At 37.0% G+C, this 23474-nt stretch overlaps 3 protein-coding genes across 3 annotated transcripts; 2 read left to right on the top strand and 1 right to left on the bottom strand.

Annotated features, from left to right (window-relative positions):
- Positions 1 to 278: 278 nt before the first annotated feature.
- On the top strand, positions 279 to 5602 carry LOC110614115 (ruvB-like protein 1). The gene is made up of 12 exons (XM_021755599.2): positions 279 to 529; positions 1553 to 1741; positions 1917 to 2048; positions 2156 to 2305; positions 2481 to 2636; positions 3087 to 3221; positions 3543 to 3608; positions 3685 to 3791; positions 4692 to 4791; positions 4896 to 4987; positions 5075 to 5144; positions 5277 to 5602. Exons 1-12 carry the CDS (start codon positions 440 to 442, stop codon positions 5364 to 5366), a joined length of 1377 nt encoding a protein of 458 aa, XP_021611291.1. The 5' UTR covers positions 279 to 439; the 3' UTR covers positions 5367 to 5602.
- An 851-nt stretch (positions 5603 to 6453) lies between these two features.
- Positions 6454 to 19709, top strand: LOC110613714 (dynein regulatory complex subunit 3). The gene is made up of 10 exons (XM_021754963.2): positions 6454 to 6711; positions 6793 to 6864; positions 6952 to 7044; positions 7129 to 7210; positions 7316 to 7372; positions 17918 to 17982; positions 18068 to 18163; positions 18355 to 18441; positions 18547 to 18627; positions 18711 to 19709. Exons 1-10 carry the CDS (start codon positions 6613 to 6615, stop codon positions 19473 to 19475), a joined length of 1497 nt encoding a protein of 498 aa, XP_021610655.1. The 5' UTR covers positions 6454 to 6612; the 3' UTR covers positions 19476 to 19709.
- Positions 19710 to 20874: 1165 nt separating this feature from the next.
- On the bottom strand, positions 20875 to 22782 carry LOC110614180 (putative GDP-L-fucose synthase 2). Its single transcript, XM_021755675.2, has 3 exons — positions 22656 to 22782; positions 22087 to 22346; positions 20875 to 21992 (listed from the first exon to the last, which is right to left on the bottom strand). Exons 2-3 carry the CDS (start codon positions 22103 to 22105, stop codon positions 21040 to 21042), a joined length of 972 nt encoding a protein of 323 aa, XP_021611367.1. The 5' UTR covers positions 22106 to 22346; positions 22656 to 22782; the 3' UTR covers positions 20875 to 21039.
- Positions 22783 to 23474: the final 692 nt, after the last annotated feature.

Genomic DNA, 23474 nt, shown 5'->3' with positions numbered 1-23474 from the left:
TATATGCAATCATTATTAATAAAATTTATTAAAATTATAAAAAATATTTATTATTATAAAAAATAATATAAATAATATTTTTAAATTAATATAATATAAATATTTTATTATAATATATTAATAATTAAAAAATCAAAAAAGCACCACTTTACTATTTTTTTTTTAAAAAATAAATAATACCTGATACTTATTTAATAAATGTTAAATACACTTTTCGACTGCCTCTCCCATTCTAAATTTACAAATATTTTTCTTCCTAATTCACAACTTAAAAATCTTCCAACAGTAAAAAGCCCCCGAGGAATGTAGAGTGCAGTTAGGGCGGGGAAGTAGAGGATCTCAACTTAAACCCTTCCTGTGGAGTTGTGAAGGCTACACAGAAGACGCCTTTGCAGCTGGCCTGTTACACACCCGCAAGAAGAGAAACACAGAGAGAGAGATGGACAAAATGAAGATAGAGGAGGTACAATCCACTGCAAAGAAGCAGAGAATCGCCACTCATACTCATATCAAAGGCCTTGGCCTAGAGGTAACCCCCTCTGTTTCCTTTTTAGGGTTTTGGGTTCTATTTCATTCTTCTTTTTATTTATATCTATGCACACATATCTCTTCTCTGTTGATTTTTTTTGGAACTATGCCTTGAATTTCCTTCTCAATACTCTCCCTGTGGACTCTCCCTCTCTGTGATGAGCTCCTTTGTTATTTAACTATCATCTATTTTCCTGGGAATATTTTGATTTCTTGTTATAACGTGAAACATTCTGTTATTAAAAGGTTACTACTTTATATGTTTAACTAAGGAATTCAACTGCAATTGAATATGGGATTCACAAGCTAAGGGCCTTAAACTGGATGTGTTCGTTCTGGACTTCAAAAATAAAAAAGCATACCTTATCCTAATGAAGGAGAAATAGCATAATGAAACTAAATTTTGTTTTCATGAGGAAAACCAATGACCTTTAGTGGTATCTTGTCCTTCAAAAGCTCAGTGAGTTTTCAGAATGAATGTTTTCATCAAAAGAGAGATTTGGTTTTGCAAAACTTACGGCATGATTTTCATGGATTTGAGATGCATCTTACCAGGTTTTGCTTGTCTTAGGAAATTGTGAATGTTTAAATTTGCTGAAAGTGATGAGCTGAGATGGGAAAATTTGGATTCATTATTTATTGGATTCACTTCTATTTAATGTCATGATACTCTCTTGACGGTCATTCTGGTTCTGTGGTTTGTTTTTCATGAGGAAAACCAATGACCTTTAGTGGTATCTTGTCCTTCAAAAGCTCAGCGAGTTTTCAGAATGAATGTTTTCATCAAAAGAGAGATTTGGTTTTGAAAAACTTACGGCATGATTTTCATGGATTTGAGATGCATCTTACCAGGTTTTGCTTGTCTTAGGAAATTGTGAATGTTTAAATTTGCTGAAAGTGATGAGCTGAGATGGGAAAATTTGGATTCATTATTTATTGGATTCACTTCTATTTAATGTCATGATACTCTCTTGACGGTCATTCTGGTTCTGTGGTTTGTTTTTCTTTCTTTTTTTTTCTTCAGCCCAGTGGAAAGGCAATACCATTGGGTGCTGGTTTCGTGGGTCAGATGGAGGCAAGAGAAGCAGCTGGTCTTGTAGTTGACATGATAAGGCAGAAGAAGATGGCTGGCCGTGCTCTCCTACTGGCTGGTCCTCCAGGTACTGGCAAGACAGCTTTGGCACTTGGAATATCCCAGGAGCTTGGGAGCAAGGTATTACTCATTCTTGCTTCTTTCATATATTTTCAATTTTGTACTATTTTCATATGTTCCTGACAAAATTTTTTATGAATTTTGGATCTTTGGTTTGGGTAGATTCTCAGTTTTTATTTTAAACTGTGGTTGTTTTCTGGGGCATAACATACACATTTACCTTGTTTATTTGCAGGTTCCATTCTGTCCAATGGTTGGATCAGAAGTTTATTCATCTGAAGTGAAGAAAACTGAAGTTTTAATGGAAAATTTCCGAAGGGCAATTGGTTTACGTATCAAGGAAAATAAAGAAGTCTATGAAGGAGAGGCAAGTTCAATTTGCAATGGTTCCTTTTCATATCAACATTACTTTTCATCTTACTTATATTTTAAGCTGGTCCTAGAATTCATGCCATTTTGCTGCTATTGTTTCAGGTGACTGAACTTTCGCCAGAAGAAACTGAAAGTGTTACAGGTGGTTATGGTAAAAGCATTAGTCATGTAATTATTGGCTTGAAAACTGTCAAAGGAACCAAGCAACTAAAGTTGGATCCAACTATCTATGATGCCTTAATCAAAGAGAAGGTAATGTCTTCTAATATTTTGTTTCTCAATGCTTGATTGTATATATCTCTGAGAACTATTTGTGAACTGAGGTGTGAGTTATCACTTTTGGTCGTCCAATTGTCAAGGGTTTTACATCATTTATGTTTTATTGATAGTATAATCTCTTCTGGTACCTTTGTAATATAATTTGCAGGTAGCTGTTGGAGATGTTATATACATTGAAGCAAATAGCGGAGCAGTCAAAAGAGTAGGTAGAAGTGACGCTTTTGCTACAGAGTTTGACCTTGAAGCAGAAGAATATGTTCCACTTCCTAAGGGAGAAGTTCACAAAAAGAAGGAGATAGTTCAGGTATGTCTTCTGCGATCTGTGGGTTCTTCATATCATACTTGGCTTTGGAGGTTAACATGCTCATTGCCATCTCTTAATACCATATAGTTGCATTTGCGGTGCTATGTCTCACTTAAGTTGATCAGTTACTGGGTTTTTCTGAGGTGCTTCTCTCTGTAAATAGGACCAACATCGCTTGTGATTTATGAAGCATATGCAATCTAAATGATAGGTGTAAATGGAATGCACGCCAAATTATCTTGGAAGTTATAATGCTTCTGCCAAATGAATGTAAATCTTCATTTTGTTAGTAGGCTGAATGTTTGTAACCCACCAATAAGATTAGCCGGGAATTGAAGGCCCTTTAAATTGGTTGAAATTTTATGCTTTATAACTTATCTGGTTTAAAAACTTGTTATTTTGGTTTAACCTTTACAAGCAATATGTTGCTCTGACCTTTGTTTTCTTCAGGATGTTACTCTACATGACCTAGATGCTGCAAATGCAAGACCTCAAGGTGGGCAAGATATTTTGTCATTAATGGGTCAAATGATGAAGCCCCGAAAAACAGAAATCACTGACAAGCTGCGACAAGAAATAAATAAGGTACTACTCATTGGAATATGCCAGATGTATGTATTCACGATAAAATGTTTTCTAGCTTCCAAATTAATCATCCAACTTATTTCTTCAAATTTTGTGAAACTCCCGATTGGCAATTCTTTGGCAACTTATAGAGTACCGTTTAGTTTTGACACAGCCCATTAATTTTTATCTCTGTCTTTGAAACCACTAATAGATAAGCCCTCTGTATTTGGTTTGCAATGATCCATTAGTTGCCTCAAGGGCAGCATACTCTACTGTCTCCCAATACTCTTACTTTAATTATAAAAGAAGGTATCACTGAAAAGCTATACTCACTTGCAGGTTGTTAATCGGTATATTGATGAAGGTGTTGCAGAGCTTGTCCCTGGTGTTTTATTCATTGATGAGGTTCTTTTCTCTCTTCCCACATCCACATATTTTCTATTCCTATGTTTCTTTTATGTTCTTAAATTATAATTGACAGGTACATATGCTGGATATGGAGTGCTTTTCATATTTGAATCGTGCTTTGGAGAGCTCACTGTCTCCGATAGTAATATTTGCTACAAATAGAGGAATATGTAACGTAAGGTATGAAGAATATCTTATGAATGGTACAGTTTTTTGCCTTTGCACATATAAAATTATGCTGGTGAGACAAAGTTTGTTAATGGTTTAATTTATAATGATGATTCCTTGTAAAACAAAATTCATTGAATTTTCTGAATTGCTGTAAATTCCAAAACAAGAGAATACCTGCGTCGTCTATTGCTGAGATACATTCAGAAGTTGCATGTGCAATGGCAAGAGTGGACACCCCTCAAAGAGTAGCACCAAATTCTCTTGTTTCTGAAAACAACTAATCCTGGAAGAGACATATTTTGCCGTTGTGGGTGCCTTTTCCCCCTTGTTTTGAATGGTTTGCCTATGTGGCCCCCCTCCCTTCCTTCCCTCCCTTTTTCCCCCACAATTGGGCAGCATGTCTCTTGTGCATTAACCTGAAAATGAAAGCTAAGCAATCTTTGCTATAGAGTATAGACTATTTATTCCCCCCTTTGGTTGGGCTCCTCAATTTGGTCACTACTTTCAATCATTTCTAGTGACAGGATGGAACTGTGTGCATTTAGATTTGTATGACTAAATAATTTATCTTTGTTTTCAGAAAACGTACTAATCTTTCATAGAGACTGCGTGACTATGGCACTTAAAAGAGTAGTTCCTAAAATGATATTTCACATCTTATTTCTTTATTGTTTCATTTTATTAATTTTACCCTAAATTGTTTAGCCAAAGGTTGTTGTAATGCTATAGAACTAGTTAGTATTTGAGAAACCAATATTTTGTTGCATGAATCATCTAGTGTGCAATTTTTTTTTGCAAAGTTAGAATGTTATATTTTGTAACCCTTCAGATTTTATGCGTTGGTTGTCTATGCATCTCTCTGCTATTATTACGTCTTCATTTCTGAAATGAATGTGTTGCTGCATGTAGAGGAACAGATATGACTAGTCCTCATGGCATACCTGTTGACTTGTTGGACCGGTTGGTGATTATCCGAACACAAATTTATGGTCCTGCTGAAATGATACAGGTTAAGCCTAGTCTAATGTGTGCTTTATCGAGTTATAATTTCTTCAAAAATTCCTTCCATTTTGTAAAATACCACTAAATGATGGACTCTTCTTGCCTGGTCAGATTTTAGCAATTCGTGCACAAGTGGAGGAATTGATTGTAGATGAAGAAAGTTTGGCATTTCTAGGAGAGATTGGTCAACGTTCTTCCTTAAGGTTTGGATTAAATCTATAAATTATCAACTTCTGCAAATAAAATTTATTGATCACCTTAAAATTTATTTTGCTCTTTTGCCTCCTCAGACATGCAGTTCAGCTGTTATCGCCTGCCAGCATTGTGGCAAAAATGAACGGGCGTGACAACATTTGCAAGGTAATTATTGCATAGATAAATTACAGAATGTGTTTGTATTTTATAAATGAATAGATCTGAAGGATGTGCATAATTATCAAATATACGTAACTTCTTGCTGTTGTTATTATGAGGTGTTGGTATTATGTGTAGGCTGACCTTGAGGAAGTGAGTGCATTGTATCTGGATGCCAAATCTTCGGCGAAGCTACTTCAAGAGCAGCAGGAAAAGTACATCTCATGATAGTCTCGACCGATTTTTCTGGGAGTGCCTCGTTGTTTAAGTAGCAATTTTGAGTTTGGCTGGGGTTGATCAATTGCATTGTATTGGTTTGTGAATTGACAGAGGCAGTTTAGAGGCAAATGAGCTACACTGTAAACAGTTCTAGAGGTGGATATGAATATTAAACTTGTTCTGTGCCATAAATCTTTTACTATTACAAAACTTAATTTGAGGAGTTTCTACGGTTACATTTCCGATGTTTGGTGTAGTGTGGATGTGTAGGTTGGATTGGACAATTTCATTAACAAATGTGATGGATTGTCTGCAGAATAACTTAATTATTCCAGGTCAAGAGGATGCAATTGTTTCTTTCTCATTACAGAGAGATAAATAAAGGCGAATGATATCTGCATTATAAAATAAGCATTGGCCATGGAGTGAATTTTCATTTTTGAAAAGAGTAATCTTTGGAATAAATTTGAAAGATAACTTGCATGCTAAATCATCATCGCTATTACCAGGAAAAATTTTTTTTCTTAGTTATGCAGAAAAATTGATGAAAATAATCTTCAATTTGATTTTTGGAGTCCATTGGTTTTGAGTTCGAGATTTGATTGGAGTCGAATTAAAACTTTTCTTAAAAAAGGAAAATTCATCTTAGAAATCAAGACCAATATTATACTTGTCCGAATTCAATTAATTTAATTTTTTAATAATTTTCTTATTTATAATAAAAAATTTTAATTATTTTTAACATAAAAAATATAATCTGTTTTAAAATTCATTTAAAAAAATAAATTTTGCATAATTTTAAAAAATTCAAATAATTTTTTTTTTACAAAATAAATCAATTTGAATCTATTTGCTTGTTGATTTTAATATTTTTCTTTGTATTTTTTAAATTTTAATTTATTAATTGCATATCTGTTCACAAAACAGAGAGGCAATTCTAGTTCGGTTGAGATGCTAGAACTTTTCAGATTAGGACATGGGACGTAGAATTGGAAAAAAAAAAAAAACAAGAATGTGGCAATTTCCTACAAACCTCGAACCGTTCGGGCTTAAAAAAGCCTTTGCCATACGAATGAATAAACGACACGACGTTTTCGCATTGCTTCCCGAAACTACAAACGGCTGCTTTTAGGACCCAGACCCGAAAAGAGCTGCGCGGCGAGAAAAGAGAAAAGCAGCAGAGAGAACTTCTGAGCACAGAGAAAATAAGGGAAGAAAAAAGGAAAGAGTTTTTAGGGGTTTTGTTGGTTTGGTAATGACTCGCTTGAGCATCGAACAGATTTTAAAGGATAAACAGAGCCTCAATCCTACCTCCATTACTTCTCTCTCGCTCACTCACAGAGCTCTCTCCGATGTAAGAGGCTGTTTCCTTTCCATTCTCCTTTCTGTCTCTGTATAAAACCAACCCCTGCTAATTTACTTTGTTTTGATGTAGGTCTCTTGCTTGAGCCAATTCACCAACTTGGAGAGGCTGGACCTCGCCTCCAATAGCCTCACTTCGCTCGAGGTATATTTTCCTTTTAATCTTTGTTTATAGACTATTGGTTTTTTTTTTTTTTTTTTGAGATTTGTGTTGATTGAATGATGCATTTAGGGATTGTGTTCTTGCGTGAAGTTGAAGTGGTTATCAGTTGTGCAAAACAAATTGCGAAGCTTGAAAGGAATTGAAGGACTTTCTAATCTCGCTGTGAGTAGCATTAAACTATTCTCAAGTGTCAAGTTCCATTTATTCTTGTTCAGTAACAGTTCAAGATTCTTGCTTGTGAGTCAGGTGCTAAATGCAGGCAAAAATATGCTTAGATCAATGGATGAGGTTAGCTCACTTGTGAGCTTACGAGCTTTGATTTTAAATGGTGAGCTTTGTATAACTGTTATACTTCTGCTGCTTTGAACTTTAACTTGTTTTGTTTATTTTCTTTACTCGATTTACATAAAAAGGTCTTCATTCTGGTTTGCAGACAATGAGATTGTTTCCATTTGCAAGCTGGATCAAATCAAAGAACTGAACACGCTCGGTATGAGTTCCTAATGTAACTCGGTTTATATCTGTGCAGCTCAAAATCATATGTGGTTTTATAGTTGATGAAAAGAAAAAACTGAGGAAATAATCCATGTTGGAAGGAGGAAAGCTGATTGATGATTCTGACAAGTAAACTGGTTTAAGTATCTATTGATTTTTGCTTAGAATTTTCCTCTGCTTTTGATAGCTGTAAACTGGAAAATGAGAGCATAAGAAGGGAACCTGGAATTTTAAGGGTATATTACAGGAAGAGACTGAGAGGGAATATTCCACAAGAGAAGGACAGTCAGGAAGGAGGGGTGACAGCTGGAATTAGTTAGCAGGAATCTCGGAACAAAAATGAGGAGGCCATTGTTACTCGTCTGTGTATAAATAATCAAGAAAGGAGAGACAGATATGCTGATTGTATTCTGCATTTGGTACAGCTGTGGCTGTGGGCTAGGATTTTACTAGCAGAAGAATTATCAATACTGAAAATGAAAAATCAGGAGATTTCTCCATTTGTGCCCCTGAATCCTTCTTTTCTTTTGTTCTTTTTGAATTCTTGATATCCTTTTCTACCCTGTTCACTCTACCAATTTTGGTTCAACCTGCTGTGCTTTCCACCCTCGTGCCCAAGACAAAAATGGAAGGGTGTGTAGATATGATAGAGAAGAACATGTCCAATCTTGAGGAACTCCTTCTGTCGATGAAACTGGAACAAGAGAATTGGCTCAATACTTTTCAAATAGAGCAGGATCAGAGGTTTTCACACCTAGAATCCCTTCCACTTCAACGTCTGTTCCCCCTCTCCCCTTGCTCCTTCATCGGTTCTTCTGGAGGATACCTTCCTGGCCATTAAAAAATTTGAACTGCTCAACTTTGACGGCGTTGATTCAGTGGGTTGGCTCGCAAGAGCTGACTAGTACTTTGCCTTAAACCATACATGAGATGACAGGAAGCTTCATTTAGCATTGGTCTGTATGTCCTGACCAGCTCTACATTAGTTGCGATGGCTCCATTCCCCTGATCTGTCCTGGCCTTTAGTTTACTCGGGAACTTTTGCATCGGTATGGTGGGGATATTCGGGCTAATCCATATGAACTGTTGAATCCCACGTCGTTTGTGGAAAGGGGTAATGTGCCCCTTATATGAGCCATAGGCACTCCTCCCCCTTGAGCTAGCTTTTGGGGTGAGTTAGGCTTGCCCAAATTTAACATGGTATCAGAGCCTCCCCATCCGATGTTGGGCGCCTCATAAATGTGCCACGCATCAGTAAAAATTTTTGGGCGTGAGGGGGTTGTTGAATCCCACATCGGTTGTGGAAAGGGGTAATGTGCCCCTTATATGAGCCATAGGCACTCCTCCCCCTTGAGCTAGCTTTTGGGGTGAGTTAGGCTTGTCCAAATTTAACATGAACGATTGGCTACGATTCGACAAGAAGGGTCCATCGATGGTTACATCGATGTGTTCATGGAGTTGACAGCGCAGGTTGAAGGAATGTCCGATCAACAATCTCTTGGGTATTTTCTCAGTGGCTTATAGGAAGAGATAAGGGTTCGGATCCGTTTCTATGATACTTTCGATCTCGCTTTTACTATGACTCTCGCTCGTGAGATTGAGATGGAGACTAAATTTCTGCAGACCTCATCTTCCTCACGAAACTCAAGTGAGAATGGGCCTTGTGGATCATCTGGATATGGACTTTGGTCCACCTATACCACCCAACCTCGACCTTTTCCTTTTATCCCAAAAACCTAGGCCACCTTCAATCTAACAAAAATATCTCTCTTCCGGCCCCTCAACCTCCCGATCGTCCTCCTCTGCCTTCTCCCAAAACGTCGCACAAATCAACCACCGCAAACCCTTCTCCTCGTAATCTATTGACTTCCAATCGCCAAAGACCCAACCGCCAGTACTCTCACAAAGAGTTCTTAGACTTGAGAGCCAAAGGTATGTGTTACAAGTGTAAACTTCCCTTCCATCCCATGCATGAATGCCCTAACAAGACCCTCCGAGCCCTCTGATTGTCGGGTATGATGAACTTCCTTTCATTAATTCGAATTTAGAAGGTGGGTATACTGAGATTGATGCTTATGGGGTATAGATATCTAATGAAACTCATTTCTCCAACATTGAACTTTCTTTTTTCTCTATTGGTAGAATTTCTTCTCTAAAAACAATGAAGATCCAGGGTACTATTCACGGCAAGACAGTGATAGTGATGATAGACAACAGTGTGAGCCATTACTTCATCTCGGGAACCCTTGTCTCTCAATTGCAGTTGCCTGTGATGGAAACTCCCCTTTTTGGCGTGATATTAAGAGATGGTCATCGCATGCAATGTCGGGGTGTTTCACTTCTAACAGGGGATTTCTCTATCACCGTTGACTGTTTTCTCTTTCCTTTAGGAGGGGTTAATATAAAGTCTATGGAGATGACATTCAAACACTAGGGTAAACTCGCGGGCAATCCGGAACTCACAAGGACTCCCATATCTCAAGCGCAATTGAGTAAGCTTTCTCTAGTTGAATATTGTTTGCTGCTTTGGGAATCTAATTTCTTGGAAGCTTCTGTTGAATTTGAGTATGAGGTCTCAGTCCAGCAGCAACAACAATTGGCAGACTTCCTCTAGTTCTTCCCACAATTGTTCGGTGCACTTCTGTTTTACCTCCTCATTGAACAACAGACCATGTGATTCCTTTTCAATCAGGGATAACAACGGTGAATGTGAAACCATGTTGTTATGGATATCATCAGAAGAGTGAAATCGAGAAATTAGTATCCGAAATGCTGACTGAACCAAACATTCCGAAGATGGCGTTCCACACCCACTTTGATCACTATGAGTTTGTAGTGATGCCTTCCGGGTTGACGAATGCTTCGGCCACTTTTCAGTCTACAATGAATGATCTATTCAGAGAATATTTGCGGAAATTTGTCTTGGTTTTCTTTGACGACATCCTGATTTATAGCTGTACATGGGAGGAACACCTGCAGCATATCCATACATTTTGACAACTGTTGTCTAGTATTTAATTTTGTATCAACAGGAAGAAGAGCTTATTTGGGTGCACTATGATAGAATATTTGGGGCGTGCGTTTCTCAAGCTGACTGGATACTATAGACGATTTATTAAGGGCTACAGTATGATAGCGCAACCTTGTATCACATTTACTTAAGAAAAAGTCTCAACTTAAGTTTGTCTGGGATGCAGAAGCTCTAGCTTCCTTTGCTCAATTGAAGCAAGCCTTGGTTTCTTCCCCGGTTCTTGCAACACTCGATTTTTCAAAGCCTTTCGTCTTAGAATGCGATGCTTCTAGTTTGGGGGTTGGGGCTGTATTAATGCAGGAGCGTAGGCCAATTGCTTGGCAAATTTATAGTACATACATATCATCACAGTCTAAAACACTTGTTAGAGCAACAAATTTCCACACCACCTCAGCAACATTGGGGTGCAAAATTATTGGGGTATGATTTTACAATTTCTTATAAGCTGGGAGTCACTAATTCAGCAGCAAATGCATTATCAAGAAGAGATGAGGATTTTGAGTTATAGGTGGTTTCCTTTCCACAGTGGATAGATTAGGGTCAAATTCATGATGAGATTCAACAAGATCCAAAATTTAAGCAAATTATCCAAAATCTCAACAAGAACCCGTCCTCCCTTAAACACTATACAGTGATCCAAGACCATTTGTTCTACAAAGGCAGATTAGTTATTCCATCTTTTTCAAGGTGGATTCCTAAATTGATAGAAGAATACTATGCCTCTCCGTTGGGTGGGCACTCAGGAGCCTTTCGCACTTACAACCGCATCTCCTCGAATTCATACTGGCTTGGGATGATGAAGCAAATACAGAAATCTGTGGCAGTGTTTGGTGTGTCATACACAAAAATATGAGGCTGTCTCTCCAGCAGGTCTTCTTCAACTATTATCAATTTCAACTTGGGTATGGGAAGATATCTTTCTGAATTTCATTATAGGGTTACCCCGTTCTCAAGGAAACGATGCAATACTAGTAGTAGTTGATCGATTTACTAAGTATGCACACTTTTTAGGGCTGTGACATCCGTATACAGCTAAGATGGTGGCTAAATTATTTGCTAAGGAAATCATAAGGCTCCATGGAATGCCAAAATCAATTGCCAGTGACTGAGACCCTATTTTTCTCGGCTTTTTTTTGTCAGAATTGTTTCGCCTGCAGGGGACTCAGCTAAGGATGAGCATGGCCTATCACCTCAGATGGTCAAACGGAGGTGCTGAATGGAAGTCTTGAAACTTATCTCCGTTGTTTAACCTTAGAACAATCAAAATACTGAAACAAATGGTTGGCTTGGGTCGAATATTGGTATAATTATAGTTTTCACACAGCAGCAAGCATGACTCCATTCACAGCAGTATATGGTCGATCACCACCTTCAATACAACAATTCCTTCCTGGTGAGATCAAAACAGAAGCTGTGGCCTAGGAGCTAGCCACTAGAGATGAATTATTGAGACAACTGACATTCAATCTCCTCAAGTTACAGCAGCGGATGTCCAGAGCAGCAAACAAATACAGAAGAGATGTTCAGTATAAGGTTGGGGATTCGGTCTTTCTCAAATTTCGTCCTCATCGGCAAACTTCCCTTCGACAAGTTATAAATCCTAAGTTGTCTTCTCATTACTTCGGTTCTTTCACAATATTGCAGAAAATTGGTAGCGTTGCTTGCAAGTTACAACTTCCAGCATATGCTAAGATACATCCATTTTTCCATGTGTATGACTCAACTTAAGAAGGTAATTGGCGAACGCGAGGTGGTTTCTGAATTATCAAAAGAAACGGTTGTCCAGGATGAACTTCTTGAACTCGAGAAGATCTTGAAAACTCAGGAGCTAGTAATTAATGGTAATAAGGTCTTTCAGGTGCTGGTCAAATGGAAGGGAAAAATAGTGGATGAAGCAACCTGGATGAATTATTACGATTTTTGTAATTAATTTTCCACTTCCAATCTTGTGGACAAGGCTGATCTCATAAGGGATGGCATTGATAGTAGTAAACCGGAAAATGAGAGCATAAGAAGGGAACCTAGAATTTTAAGGGTATATTACGGGAAGGGACTGAGAGGGAATATTCCACAAGAGAAGGACGGTCAAGAAGGAGGGGTGACAGTTGGAATTAGTTAGCGGGAATCTCGGAACGGAAATGAGGAGGCTATGATTACTCGTCTGTGTATAAATAATCAAGAAAGGAGAGAGATATGCTGATTGTATTATGCTTTTGGTTCAGCTGTGGCTGTGGGCTAGGATTTTACTAGCAGAAGAATTATCAATACTGAAATTGAAAACTCCAGAGATATCTCCATTTGTGTCCCTGAATCCTTCTTTTTTGAATTCTTAATATTCTTTTCAACCTTGTTCTTCACTCTATTAGCATTTGCCCCATTGCAGCCAAAGTTGTGGAAGCTTATGAAGTGTACAATTTTTGTATTAGGAATTATTTTAGGTTTGTGGTGGCATATACTGCACAATAAGGCAGGAGGATTTTGTTGCATTCCATTTTTTTCTGATATCAAAGCTAGAACTCTTGGAAAACCTTTAACAATAACTACCTGAAGCTAGATTGTCTATGTGCTCTGCCAATAATAATCTCTTCTTGTGATAATTTTGTCTTTAATCATTTATATTTCCTTCTGTATCTTTTTTCTTCCATGCTTAGGCAATTATAATCTGGGGTAGTAAAAGTTTATTATGAGCATATTAACCATTGAAAAGGAAAGTTAGCTTGCAAAGAGGCTCATGCATAATCAGTAGGTTTGCAAAGGGCATGCCATGGTGAAGGGTAAGTCAATTGGCCGAAGGAAGGAAGAACAGAGGGTTGATCCAATTGGAGCCCTAATGAAGGGCATACTATCAATTGCAATTCATGCAAATTGATTGATACATCGATTACCTATAACTATGTATTCTTAGGAGAGGACAGTTGTTGAGGATGTGTCAAAAACTCGAATTCATAACTATTACAATAGGGCTAGATAAATTATTGTTATATATGAAAGAAGATTTAAAGTATATATGCATATACGCCTTGTTAGGAATCATGAATTTTGTAAGAATTCAATTCATTTGAATTTTTTTTTAATAATTCTTATGTCCAGAATGAAAGAATTTAAAATCATTTTTAAACAAATAGAAAGCTTGCATAATTATGCAAGAATTTATTTGATTCTTTTCTTGCAAATGATTTTTTTCCAAACAAAGCCATCATAATGCTGATTCATATTCACATTTTGTATTTGTATCCTTTATGATGTTGAAGACAATTTAAACAAAACCTCTGTATATTTATTTGATTCATTAGTGTCACGACATAGTTTGGAATGGATGTTACTTTATGAAACTTTGTGCATATGTGCCCTTGGACCAACAAAATTATTAGAGTGTGAACATAATCTGTACATAATCATAGGAGATTACATAATCATAGGATAATCATATGCTAATTGATTTATAGAGTATTCTTGGGAGTTGCCTTAACAAGGCTTTGTAATATGTATATATATACACACTTCAATAGAGAAATATATTGAAATTGCCCAATTATTTCTTATTCTATTACATGGTATTAGAGTTATTTCCGTAGAGATCTATATTTTTTTTCTCCCGTCGAGTTTGAAAGTTTTTTTTAGAGACTTAGGACTCTTGTTCTTTTAGGTTACCCATCTAGGGTAATATTTGTCCCTCACCGCCCACCTAGGGAAGACACCAGATTCGCCTTACAGCCTCCTTGTCAGATCTGTGGTTCGTTATTTCGTTTGCCGTTTGGGTGTTGGGTGGAGGCATTTTTGATACTGTTCACGCTGGGTACTATTCACGACGGCTATTGTTCACTGAGTTACTGTTCATTGGGTTAGGTTTTGTTATCTTCCTTTAATTCATTTGAAGGTATAAGAGTATAGGGTTTTGGTTGAAATGGTTTTTGACAGTAAAATCCATATTATTAAAATTATCCCAATGTCTTCAGTAGCGGCTGAGATAGGTAAAACGTGTCTTATTTTCTCTTCATATAAATGGGTCATTGATTCTGATGCCACTGATTACATGACAGGTAATCCTCATTTTTACTAGCTTTCGATCTCATAAAGCACATTCTCCTGTTATTATAGCTGATGGATCAACCTATAATATTGAGGGTTCTGAGACTGTTAAACCGACTCTTTCTATTACCCTATCATCTGTGCTAAGTTTACCTAATCTTGACTTTAATTTAATCTCTGTGAGTAAACTTACCAAATACCTAAATTATTGTGTTTCCTTTTTTCCTGATCATTGTCTCATTCGGGATCTTGTGACGAAGTAGATTATTGGTAAAAGACATGTATCTGGGGGTCTCTACATTTTGGATCCAGTGTCCTGTTTTCGTTTGAAGCACATTGTCGGTTGGGACACCTTTCTTTACCAGTTTTGAAAAAGCTATGCCCTCAATTTCATGAGGTATCTTTACTAAAATATGAGTCATGTCATTTTGCAAAACATCATCGAAGCTCTTTAAGTGTATATATATATATATATATATATATACGAGCTGAGTCTGCTTTTGAATTAGTTCATAAGATGTTTGGAGCCCATGTCCGATTGGATCTAAGACTGGATTTAGATATTTTATCACTTTTGTGGATGATTACTCTAAAATAACTTGGATTTATTTTATGAAGCATCGTTCGGAAGTGTTTTCTCATTTTTTTGCCTTTTGTGTTGAAATCAAGACTCAATTTAATGTTTTTGTGCAAATTTTACGGAGCGACAATGCTAAAAAATATATGTCAGGATCATTCTAGGCTTATATGACTCAACATGGTATTCTTCACCAATTGTCATGTGTTGATACACCCGCTCAAAATGGGGTAGCTGAAAGGAAGAATCGACAACTCCTTGAGACTGCTCAAGCTCTGTTGTTTCAAATGTAAGTTTCTAAGCAATTTTTGGACCGATGCTGTCTTTACTGCATGCTTTCTCATTAATCGCATTCCCTCCATAGTATTAAATGATAATACTCCTTATAATGTCCTCTTTCCTAAGAAGCTATTATTTCCTCTCAAACCACGACTATTTGGCAGCACTTGCTATGTTCGGGATGTCAGACCTCATGTAACTAAACTTGATCCTAAAGCTTTGAAGTGTGTTTTTTTGGGATATTCTCGCCTACAGAATGGGTATCGTGTTACTCTCCAGACCTCAACAAATATCTGGTCTTAACAGATGTAGCCTTTTTTGAGCAAATTCTTTTTTATCCCGTTGCACAAAGTCTCTCTTGATTAAGAGGATGATGATGAGTGGCTTATCTATAAAATCATATCTGATGGTGGGACCTCTTCGAGTATGCCTTTTGCTATACAATCTGATGGTAACACTTCTAGTACTCAGCCTCCTGTTAAACCGTCAGTTGTTCAAGTTTATTCTCAGAGATCAATACATAATGATACATGTTCTATACCAGAATCTTCTTCTTCATCGGATCCACCACCGAGTGACTTTGACCTCCCCATTAGTCTTCATAAAGGTAAACAACAATGTAAATCTACCTATTATGTTGCTAAATTTTTGTCTTATGATCACCTGTCTCCTTCTTCTACCTCCTTAATTGTTTCTCTAGATTTTATTTTTTTTGCCTAAAACAGTTAAAGAGGCCCTGGCTCATTTTGAATAGCGTGATGCAATGTTTGAGGAGATCAAGGTTCTAGATGAAAATCATACTTGGGAACTAGTTGATTTACCCTCTGGCAAGAAGACTGTGGGCTGTAAATGGGTCTTTGCCATCCAAATCAATCCAGATGGTTCCATAGCAAGGCTTAAGGCTTGTCTTGTCGCTAAAGGTTATGCCCAAACCTATGGTGTTGACTATTTTAACACTTTTTCTCCTGTGGCAAAAATGACCTCAGTTCGCTTGTTCATCTCTCTAGTTGCTTCTCAGCATTGGTCTTTACACCAGTTATATATCAAGAATGCATTTTTACATGGTGACCTCCAGGAGGAGGTGTATATGGAGCAACCATTAGGGTTTGTTGCTCAGGGGGGTATGGGAAAGTCTGCCGTTTGAAGAAATCTTTGTATGGTTTGAAGCAGAGTCCCCGTGCATGGTTTGACAAGTTCAGTGAAGTTATTCAAAAATTTGGGTTGAAAAAAAACAAGTGTGACCATTCAGTCTTCTATAGAAATTCAGATACTAGTAGTATTCTCCTTATTGTATATGTTGATGATATTGTCATTACAGGGAATGATAGTACATGGATTTCTTCTCTCGAAAACTACTTACATGTGAGTTTTCATATCAAAGACTTGGGTCAGCTTAAGTATTTCTTAGGAGTCAAAGTCTTGAGGAGTAAAAGGGGAATTTTCCTATCTCAAAGAAAGTATGTTATTGACTTGCATAAACTGGGAAGATGGAAGCTAAACCATGTAGTACACTAATGATTTCTAATATATGTCTTACAAAGGATGACGAAGATCCTTATAGTGATCCAGAGAGGTATAGGAGGTTGGTTGAAAAGCTGAACTACTTTATGGTGATGATTCGGCTAGATATTGTTTTTGCAGTAAGCGTTGTAAGCCAATTCATGTCTGCACCTACGGTGAAATATTGGGCCGTTCTAGAACAAATTCTATATTATCTAAAAGAGACTTCTGGACTCGGTATACTCTACAGTGATCATAGACATATTGCACTTGAGTGTTTTTCTGATGCTGATTGTGCGGGATTCAAAAGTGATAGAAGGTCACACTACAGGCTACTGTGTATTTGTTGGACGAAATCTAGTGTCTTGGAAAAGTAAGAAGCAAAATGTTGTAGAATACAGGGTCATGATTCAATCCACTTGTGAGATTTTGTAGATAAATCATCTGCCGAAAGAAGTTGGTATAGATGTTGCTTCACCGCGAAATTTTAGTGTGATAATCAGGCTGCTCTTCACATTGCTTCCAATCCAGTATACTATGAACGGACTAAGCATATTGAAGTTAATTATCATTTCATCTGTGAAAATATTCAAGAAAATTTAACCTCTACCAGTTATGTGAAGACAGGAGAGCAACTGGGTGATTTACTCACCGAAACTTTAAATGGGCCTCGAATAGAACATCTTTCTAACAAGTTGGGCATGATAAACATCTATGATCCAACTTGAGGAGAGTGTTAGAGTGGGAACATAATCTGTACACAATCATAGGAGATTACACAATCATAGGAGATTACACAATCATAGGCTAATTAATTAATAGAGTATTCTTTGGAGTTGCCTCAACAAGGTTTTGTAATCTGTATATATACACTTACTTCAATGGAGAAATATATTGAAATTGTCCAATTATTTCTTATTTTATTACGAAAATGAAATTTCTTTATACAATCTTCCTACCTGAGTGCTCAACCTTTATCAAATTAATAAGACTTTGGCTTCTTAGTCTTCTGGAGTTGAAGTTTTGTCAAACTCTCACTAAATTGAAGCATAGTCTGTAAAATATCTCTTATATATAATCTACAGAGAATAATTATACTCTTTGGTCTTGCAATTCTCCTGTAGTTCTTTCCAGAAATCCAATCCGTGAAATTGGTGAATCACTGGTCAAGGCAAAGTCTATTACAAAGGTAAGCAGTTGGTTGGGCATTAAATGCTTCTGCTGCAATATCTGTTGACTGTTAATAGCACTGTTAAAATCTTTCTGTTTTGCAGCTTTCTCTTTCAAATTGCGAACTTCAAAGCATTGACTCATCACTTAAGTCTTGCATTGAGCTGAAAGAGCTTCGACTTGCTTATAATGATATTAAGGTAGACGTCATTCTTTCATTCTTATGGGATCCTGTCCTGTGAGACAGGATGCTGCAGGTTATGTAATTGCTTGCGTCATAACTTATATCATGTCTGTTTCTTGGCTTGCCTCTCTCACTCTCTCTTATTTTTACCTTTTTGGAGTTTGATTTTGCTTGTTAAATTCGTTATTCTCTGTGTCAATTTTTTAGACTCTCCCAGCTGAGTTGGCTTATAATAAAAAACTCCAGAATTTGGACTTGGGAAATAATGTGATCACAAGATGGTCAGACGTGAAGGTAATTGAGCTAATTTTAGCATGCTGCTGGTCTTTTTGCTTCTTTTTTGCTTTGATGCTAATTGTAGCTTACACTGCATATATTTGTGTTGCAATAATCTTGCAGGTGCTGAATTTCTTAGCTGATCTAAAAAACCTCAATCTACAAGGAAACCCTATTGCTGAAAGGGACAAATTAGCCAAGAAGGTCTTTCTTTTTTTCATGTTCTCTTTTTTGATATTTGTCTAGCTTTGTGTTATTAATACTATCGTTTTAAAATATTGCTACAGGTCCTTAAATTGTTGCCAAATTTGCATATATTCAATGCTAGACCAGTAGATAAAAGCATCAAGAAAGGAGATAGTGGCCGGGTTGATAATGCAGATGAAGTTTCGGTTATCCCTGCTAATGAGCTAGAAGCCCCCAAGGGAAAGAAAAAAGATTCCATGAGGGAAAATAAACTCTCTGAACATGAGATTGATCAAAGTAGAGGCGGTCATCTTGGTAATCTGAGTGATGCTAATAAAAAGCGGGATTTAAAGAAAAAGAAGAAGGTGGAGGAGAAACTCTCATGTAAAGAAGTTGTTCCAGGCTATGGAGGGGACAATATGTCTGAAAGGAAACTAAAGAGAAAAACATCACAGGAGCAAAATAATGGTGATGATAACATTTTGGAGGACTTGAAGCAGAAGAGGAGGAAAACAGATGATAAATTTTTGAAGAAAGATGTCAAAGTCCAAGGGGATGACAAGAGCACCGTGGAAAAGAAACCCAAGAGTAAAAAATCAAGGGAGGAGCAAGGTGAGCTTGATGTAATTGATAACGGAGAAACATCATTTGCAGACCTTTTTGCTGTCAATGCTGCAGAAAGTCCCAAACTTGGTGATGAAAAGAAAATGGTAGATAAAGCTGAAGATGCAAGTTCTATGGGCGGCGGTTTGGTAGCCTCTGCAAAGAAAAAGATAACTAAAAACCGAGGAAGAGGTGCTGCTGTCCAGTTGCCTGCAGCAGTTGAAGTTGGAATGGGTGGTCCATCAACGTGGGCTGATGAGTAATTATTTTACAATGTTTATGGTTCCAGAGGATTCATTTTCAGATTAAGCAGGTCAAAGGCTCCTGCTTCCGCTTCTCCATTTACGCCTCAACAAATGTGTAAAAAGGTTAGCTTGACGGCCTGCTATTCCAGTTTGAACCTTCGGACTTGTAAAATTTACCATTTGGATAATCAGACTTGCGCTCTATAACTCACATTACCAAGATGGCATGATTATTTACTCTATTTTTTGACACTGTTTGAGCTTCGAAATTGTGAACTTTATACAGCACGTTTGCTAGGGCATCAACTCATTCATGCGTTCATTTGCAATGCGTCTTGCACTTATGCCGATTCGGCAAATATTCTCCGACTTTGATCTCACTAGGTTTGTTTGAACAAGCACATACATAACCCCCCAGCCTTATGCTGGTGAAACTATAGAACGTTTTCTTAAATCTCTCATTAATGCACCTACTGTAATTTTCCCATGTGGGCAAACTTTGCTTGTATGCTCTAAACAGGAGAAAGCAACTTTGTGCCGTTGAATTCACCTTAGTATTCTAGGTGCGTTGTCCAATTGTTTTCTCGAGAGTGACATGTTCAGAACATAGTTACATCGATGGTTTGGGAAGGTTCTCTGTAACTTCCAAAACTCTCAAATGGTGTGATTTGAACATCCCACTCTCCTTCGCACGCACAAAATTAACAAGCTTATCAGAAAAAGTTTTTTAGTATTTATGTTGATTATTCCCTTGTGGAATATATAATATAGACAAAGGTAGCTGCTGAAATTGCCAACAGACTTTCCAGATTCCACGAAGTAGATTTTCCCGGTTGAAAATTTTTTTTCAAGTCCTATTGAGAATGAGTTCTTACCATGTCTAGCACTCTAGCTTCCTTAAAAAGGTGAAAAATGGGCATTTGGATAAAATTATCTGAAATCAATTTGCTTGAATTTAGCCTCAATACCATCCTGGAGCATAAAGATTTGATTGAATAGCCAAGAATTTCGAAGTTCTCTTATGTGGAGCCAACCCATTGTGTTGTAGCATCTGTCTTCATTCAAGAATGATGAATAAGCAAAAGAAAACGCAAGCAATTTCACTTCATGAAGTTAATAACGCTGGTTGGAGTCTAGGCAATTAATCCCTCATCACAATGTGCCTCGTCGTTCTTCCATGAGGTTCCATGGTTTCAAAGCTGGTTCTTGAATTTTAATCTCTATCCATGAAACTGGTTATAGATTACGTGCTCCATTGTATTGAGCTAGGCTGCTTGCTTTTGAGCCATTCAAAATTTTCTTGGGGGCAATAAATTAAAGAGAGACAGGCATGAAAGGCTGCAGACTACTGATAATACTTGGGCTGATGATATCTTTCCCAACAAAAAACAAGAATAATAATAAAGCATTACGAATAGAAGAAATCTGGTGAACTAAAATAAAATGTGTCCGCATCTTACAAGCCAATATAGGCAGTACATAAATGACTCTTAAAATTATTAAGGGGCATATAGCAATAAGCAAACCAGTCGTCAATATCTTCATCAGAAACACAATTCAGGCATTAGGATAATCAGCTGCATCATTGTTTGACCACATTCTCCGCATACCACTTGTAAGTATCAATGAGCCCGTCCTTAAGTGAAATTTTAGGCATCCACCCCAACCCCAACAGCTTCGAGCTATCCATAAGCTTCCTGGGAGTTCCATCTGGCTTTGATGTATCCCAAACAAGCTCCCCTTCAAACCCCACAACTTCCTTCATTGACTCTGCCAACTCCTTGATCGTTACCTCCTTCCCACTCCCCACATTTACATGCTCCAGCCCACTGTAGCTTTCCATCAAGAAAACTACCGCATCAGCCAAATCATCCACATGTAGAAACTCCCTCAACGGACTCCCTGTTCCCCACACCACCACCTCCTTTGCCCCGTTCACCTTTGCCTCGTGAAACCTCCTCATCAAAGCCGGGAGAACATGAGAATTTTCTGGATGGAAGTTATCATTTGGACCATACAAATTGGTGGGCATCCCAGAAATTGCGTCCCAATTATACTGAATTCTGTAGGCTTGACACATTTTTATTCCAGCGATCTTAGCCACAGCATACCATTCATTAGTTGGCTCAAGAGGACCTGTAAGCAAGGCGTTTTCAGGGATCGGCTGGGGTGCTAACTTGGGGTAAATGCAGGACGAACCAAGAAAGAGCAATTTCTTGACGCCATGGCGATAAGAGGAGTCAATGACATTGGTTTGGATCTGGAGATTAATGGCTATAAAATCAGCTGGGTAAGTGTTATTAGCATGGATGCCACCCACTTTTGCAGCAGCCAAGACAACAAATTCGGGCTTTTCAGAGGCAAAGAAGGACTCAACGTCTGATTGGCGAGTGAGGTCGAGCTCCGCATGGGTGCGGAGGATGAGACTAGTGAAGCCAAGGGCCTGGAATTTACGAACGATGGCAGAGCCGACTAGACCGCGGTGGCCAGCTATGAAGATCTTGGAGGATTTGTTGAGGAGAAAAGATCGTGAATCTAGATAGATCAGGAAATAGAACCAGTGAGACAGATCTCTGATTAATAGCTGAAAAAAAAAAGAAGTGGGAAACGAAAAAGAAAGAGAGAATACCATGGTTAGGGCTGCCCATTTGTCAGAGTTAAATCTCTCTGCGGTGATGGGGGGATGTGTGGAGATCAAAGTTCCAAACAACTCCAAAGCAGTTAAAGAGTGTTGGCAAGGCCAAGTTGCCGAAGGGTACTTGAGTCTAAAGTCCTTCGGTTTAAATAGAAGGTAGAAACCGAAGGCTTGAGTTGAGAGTTGAGTGAGCCTACTTCTACAATCTGGTCCACTGCAGCCTCAATAGAAAGCAGAAACCTTGCAGCTTTGGGCTGGTCATAGAAGTGGAATTGTTTTATCAATTCACAGAAGAATAAAGAAAACAAAAATTACATACACCGACACAAGCAAGGGAAACCTCGTCTATCAATTTCCAGCCTGTATCTAACACTAGTGAGAAGTATAAGCTGGCATATAAACCCAATTTTCGAGAGAAGATCCGAGTAAAAGGGTTCATGACAATATAAAAAAATTAGGCATTTTAGCGAATATCTTACAGGCACTGGACGAAGGTGCTTCAAAACAGCAATTAATAAGTCTGATTGAAAAGGGTTAAAGAAAAAACAGTTATCAGATCTTACCTTCTCTTTTAACTCCTTCAGGATTTCTCTTTCTATGCTCAGATCTGCGTAAAAAGAGCGGAAAAAAGAATCAATTTTAGGGGGAAATGGTACCGCTTGTTGATGTAAAAGGGGGCTTATAAAACAGTTTATAAGGGCTTTTTTTTTTTTGCAAAAAAAACAATGAAAAGTTTTTTTGTTTGTCAATATAGCAAAATGATGTTGTAAAAAAATCGCATTTTAATTTTTAAATTTTAATATAATTAATGAATTAATTTTTTTATTTTTAAAATTAAAAATTTAAATTTTTTAATAATTATTTTATTTAAATTAAAAATTCTTTCATTTATAATTTTATTAAAAGATATATCAATAAAAAAAATAAATATTATAAATGTGTAAAATACTATCATAAACATTTAAGTTCTGGGTGAAATATTTGATTTTTAAATAAATTATATTTTAATTTTTAAATTTTAGTATAATTAACAAGACTGACATGAAATTTATTGCATAACCCTCAAATCCATATATAAAATATAAAAATCTACACTTACAAAAATTGAAACACCAATAATTGAAGGATTTAGATCAGAATTCAAAAAATATCACAATGAATAATTAATAAGTTAATCAAGATTTTTAGTACAATTGATGAAAATAAATACTCACTCTCACTTAAAGCAATACACATCAAAAATATGAAAAGTAATTATGAAAATTTAAATTCAAAATTACCTATTATAAGTGTTTCTTATCCTTACATCAACATTTGTATTCTTAAAATTTAAAGAACACTTGTATTTTTAAAATTGAATCTTTAAATTTTTTTATATGCAA

This window comes from Manihot esculenta, chromosome 4 (genome assembly GCF_001659605.2).
Source record: "Manihot esculenta cultivar AM560-2 chromosome 4, M.esculenta_v8, whole genome shotgun sequence".
Lineage (NCBI taxonomy): Eukaryota > Viridiplantae > Streptophyta > Magnoliopsida > Malpighiales > Euphorbiaceae > Manihot > Manihot esculenta.
Note: the sequence above shows the minus strand (reverse complement) of the source record. Positions and strands in the feature narration are given on the sequence as shown.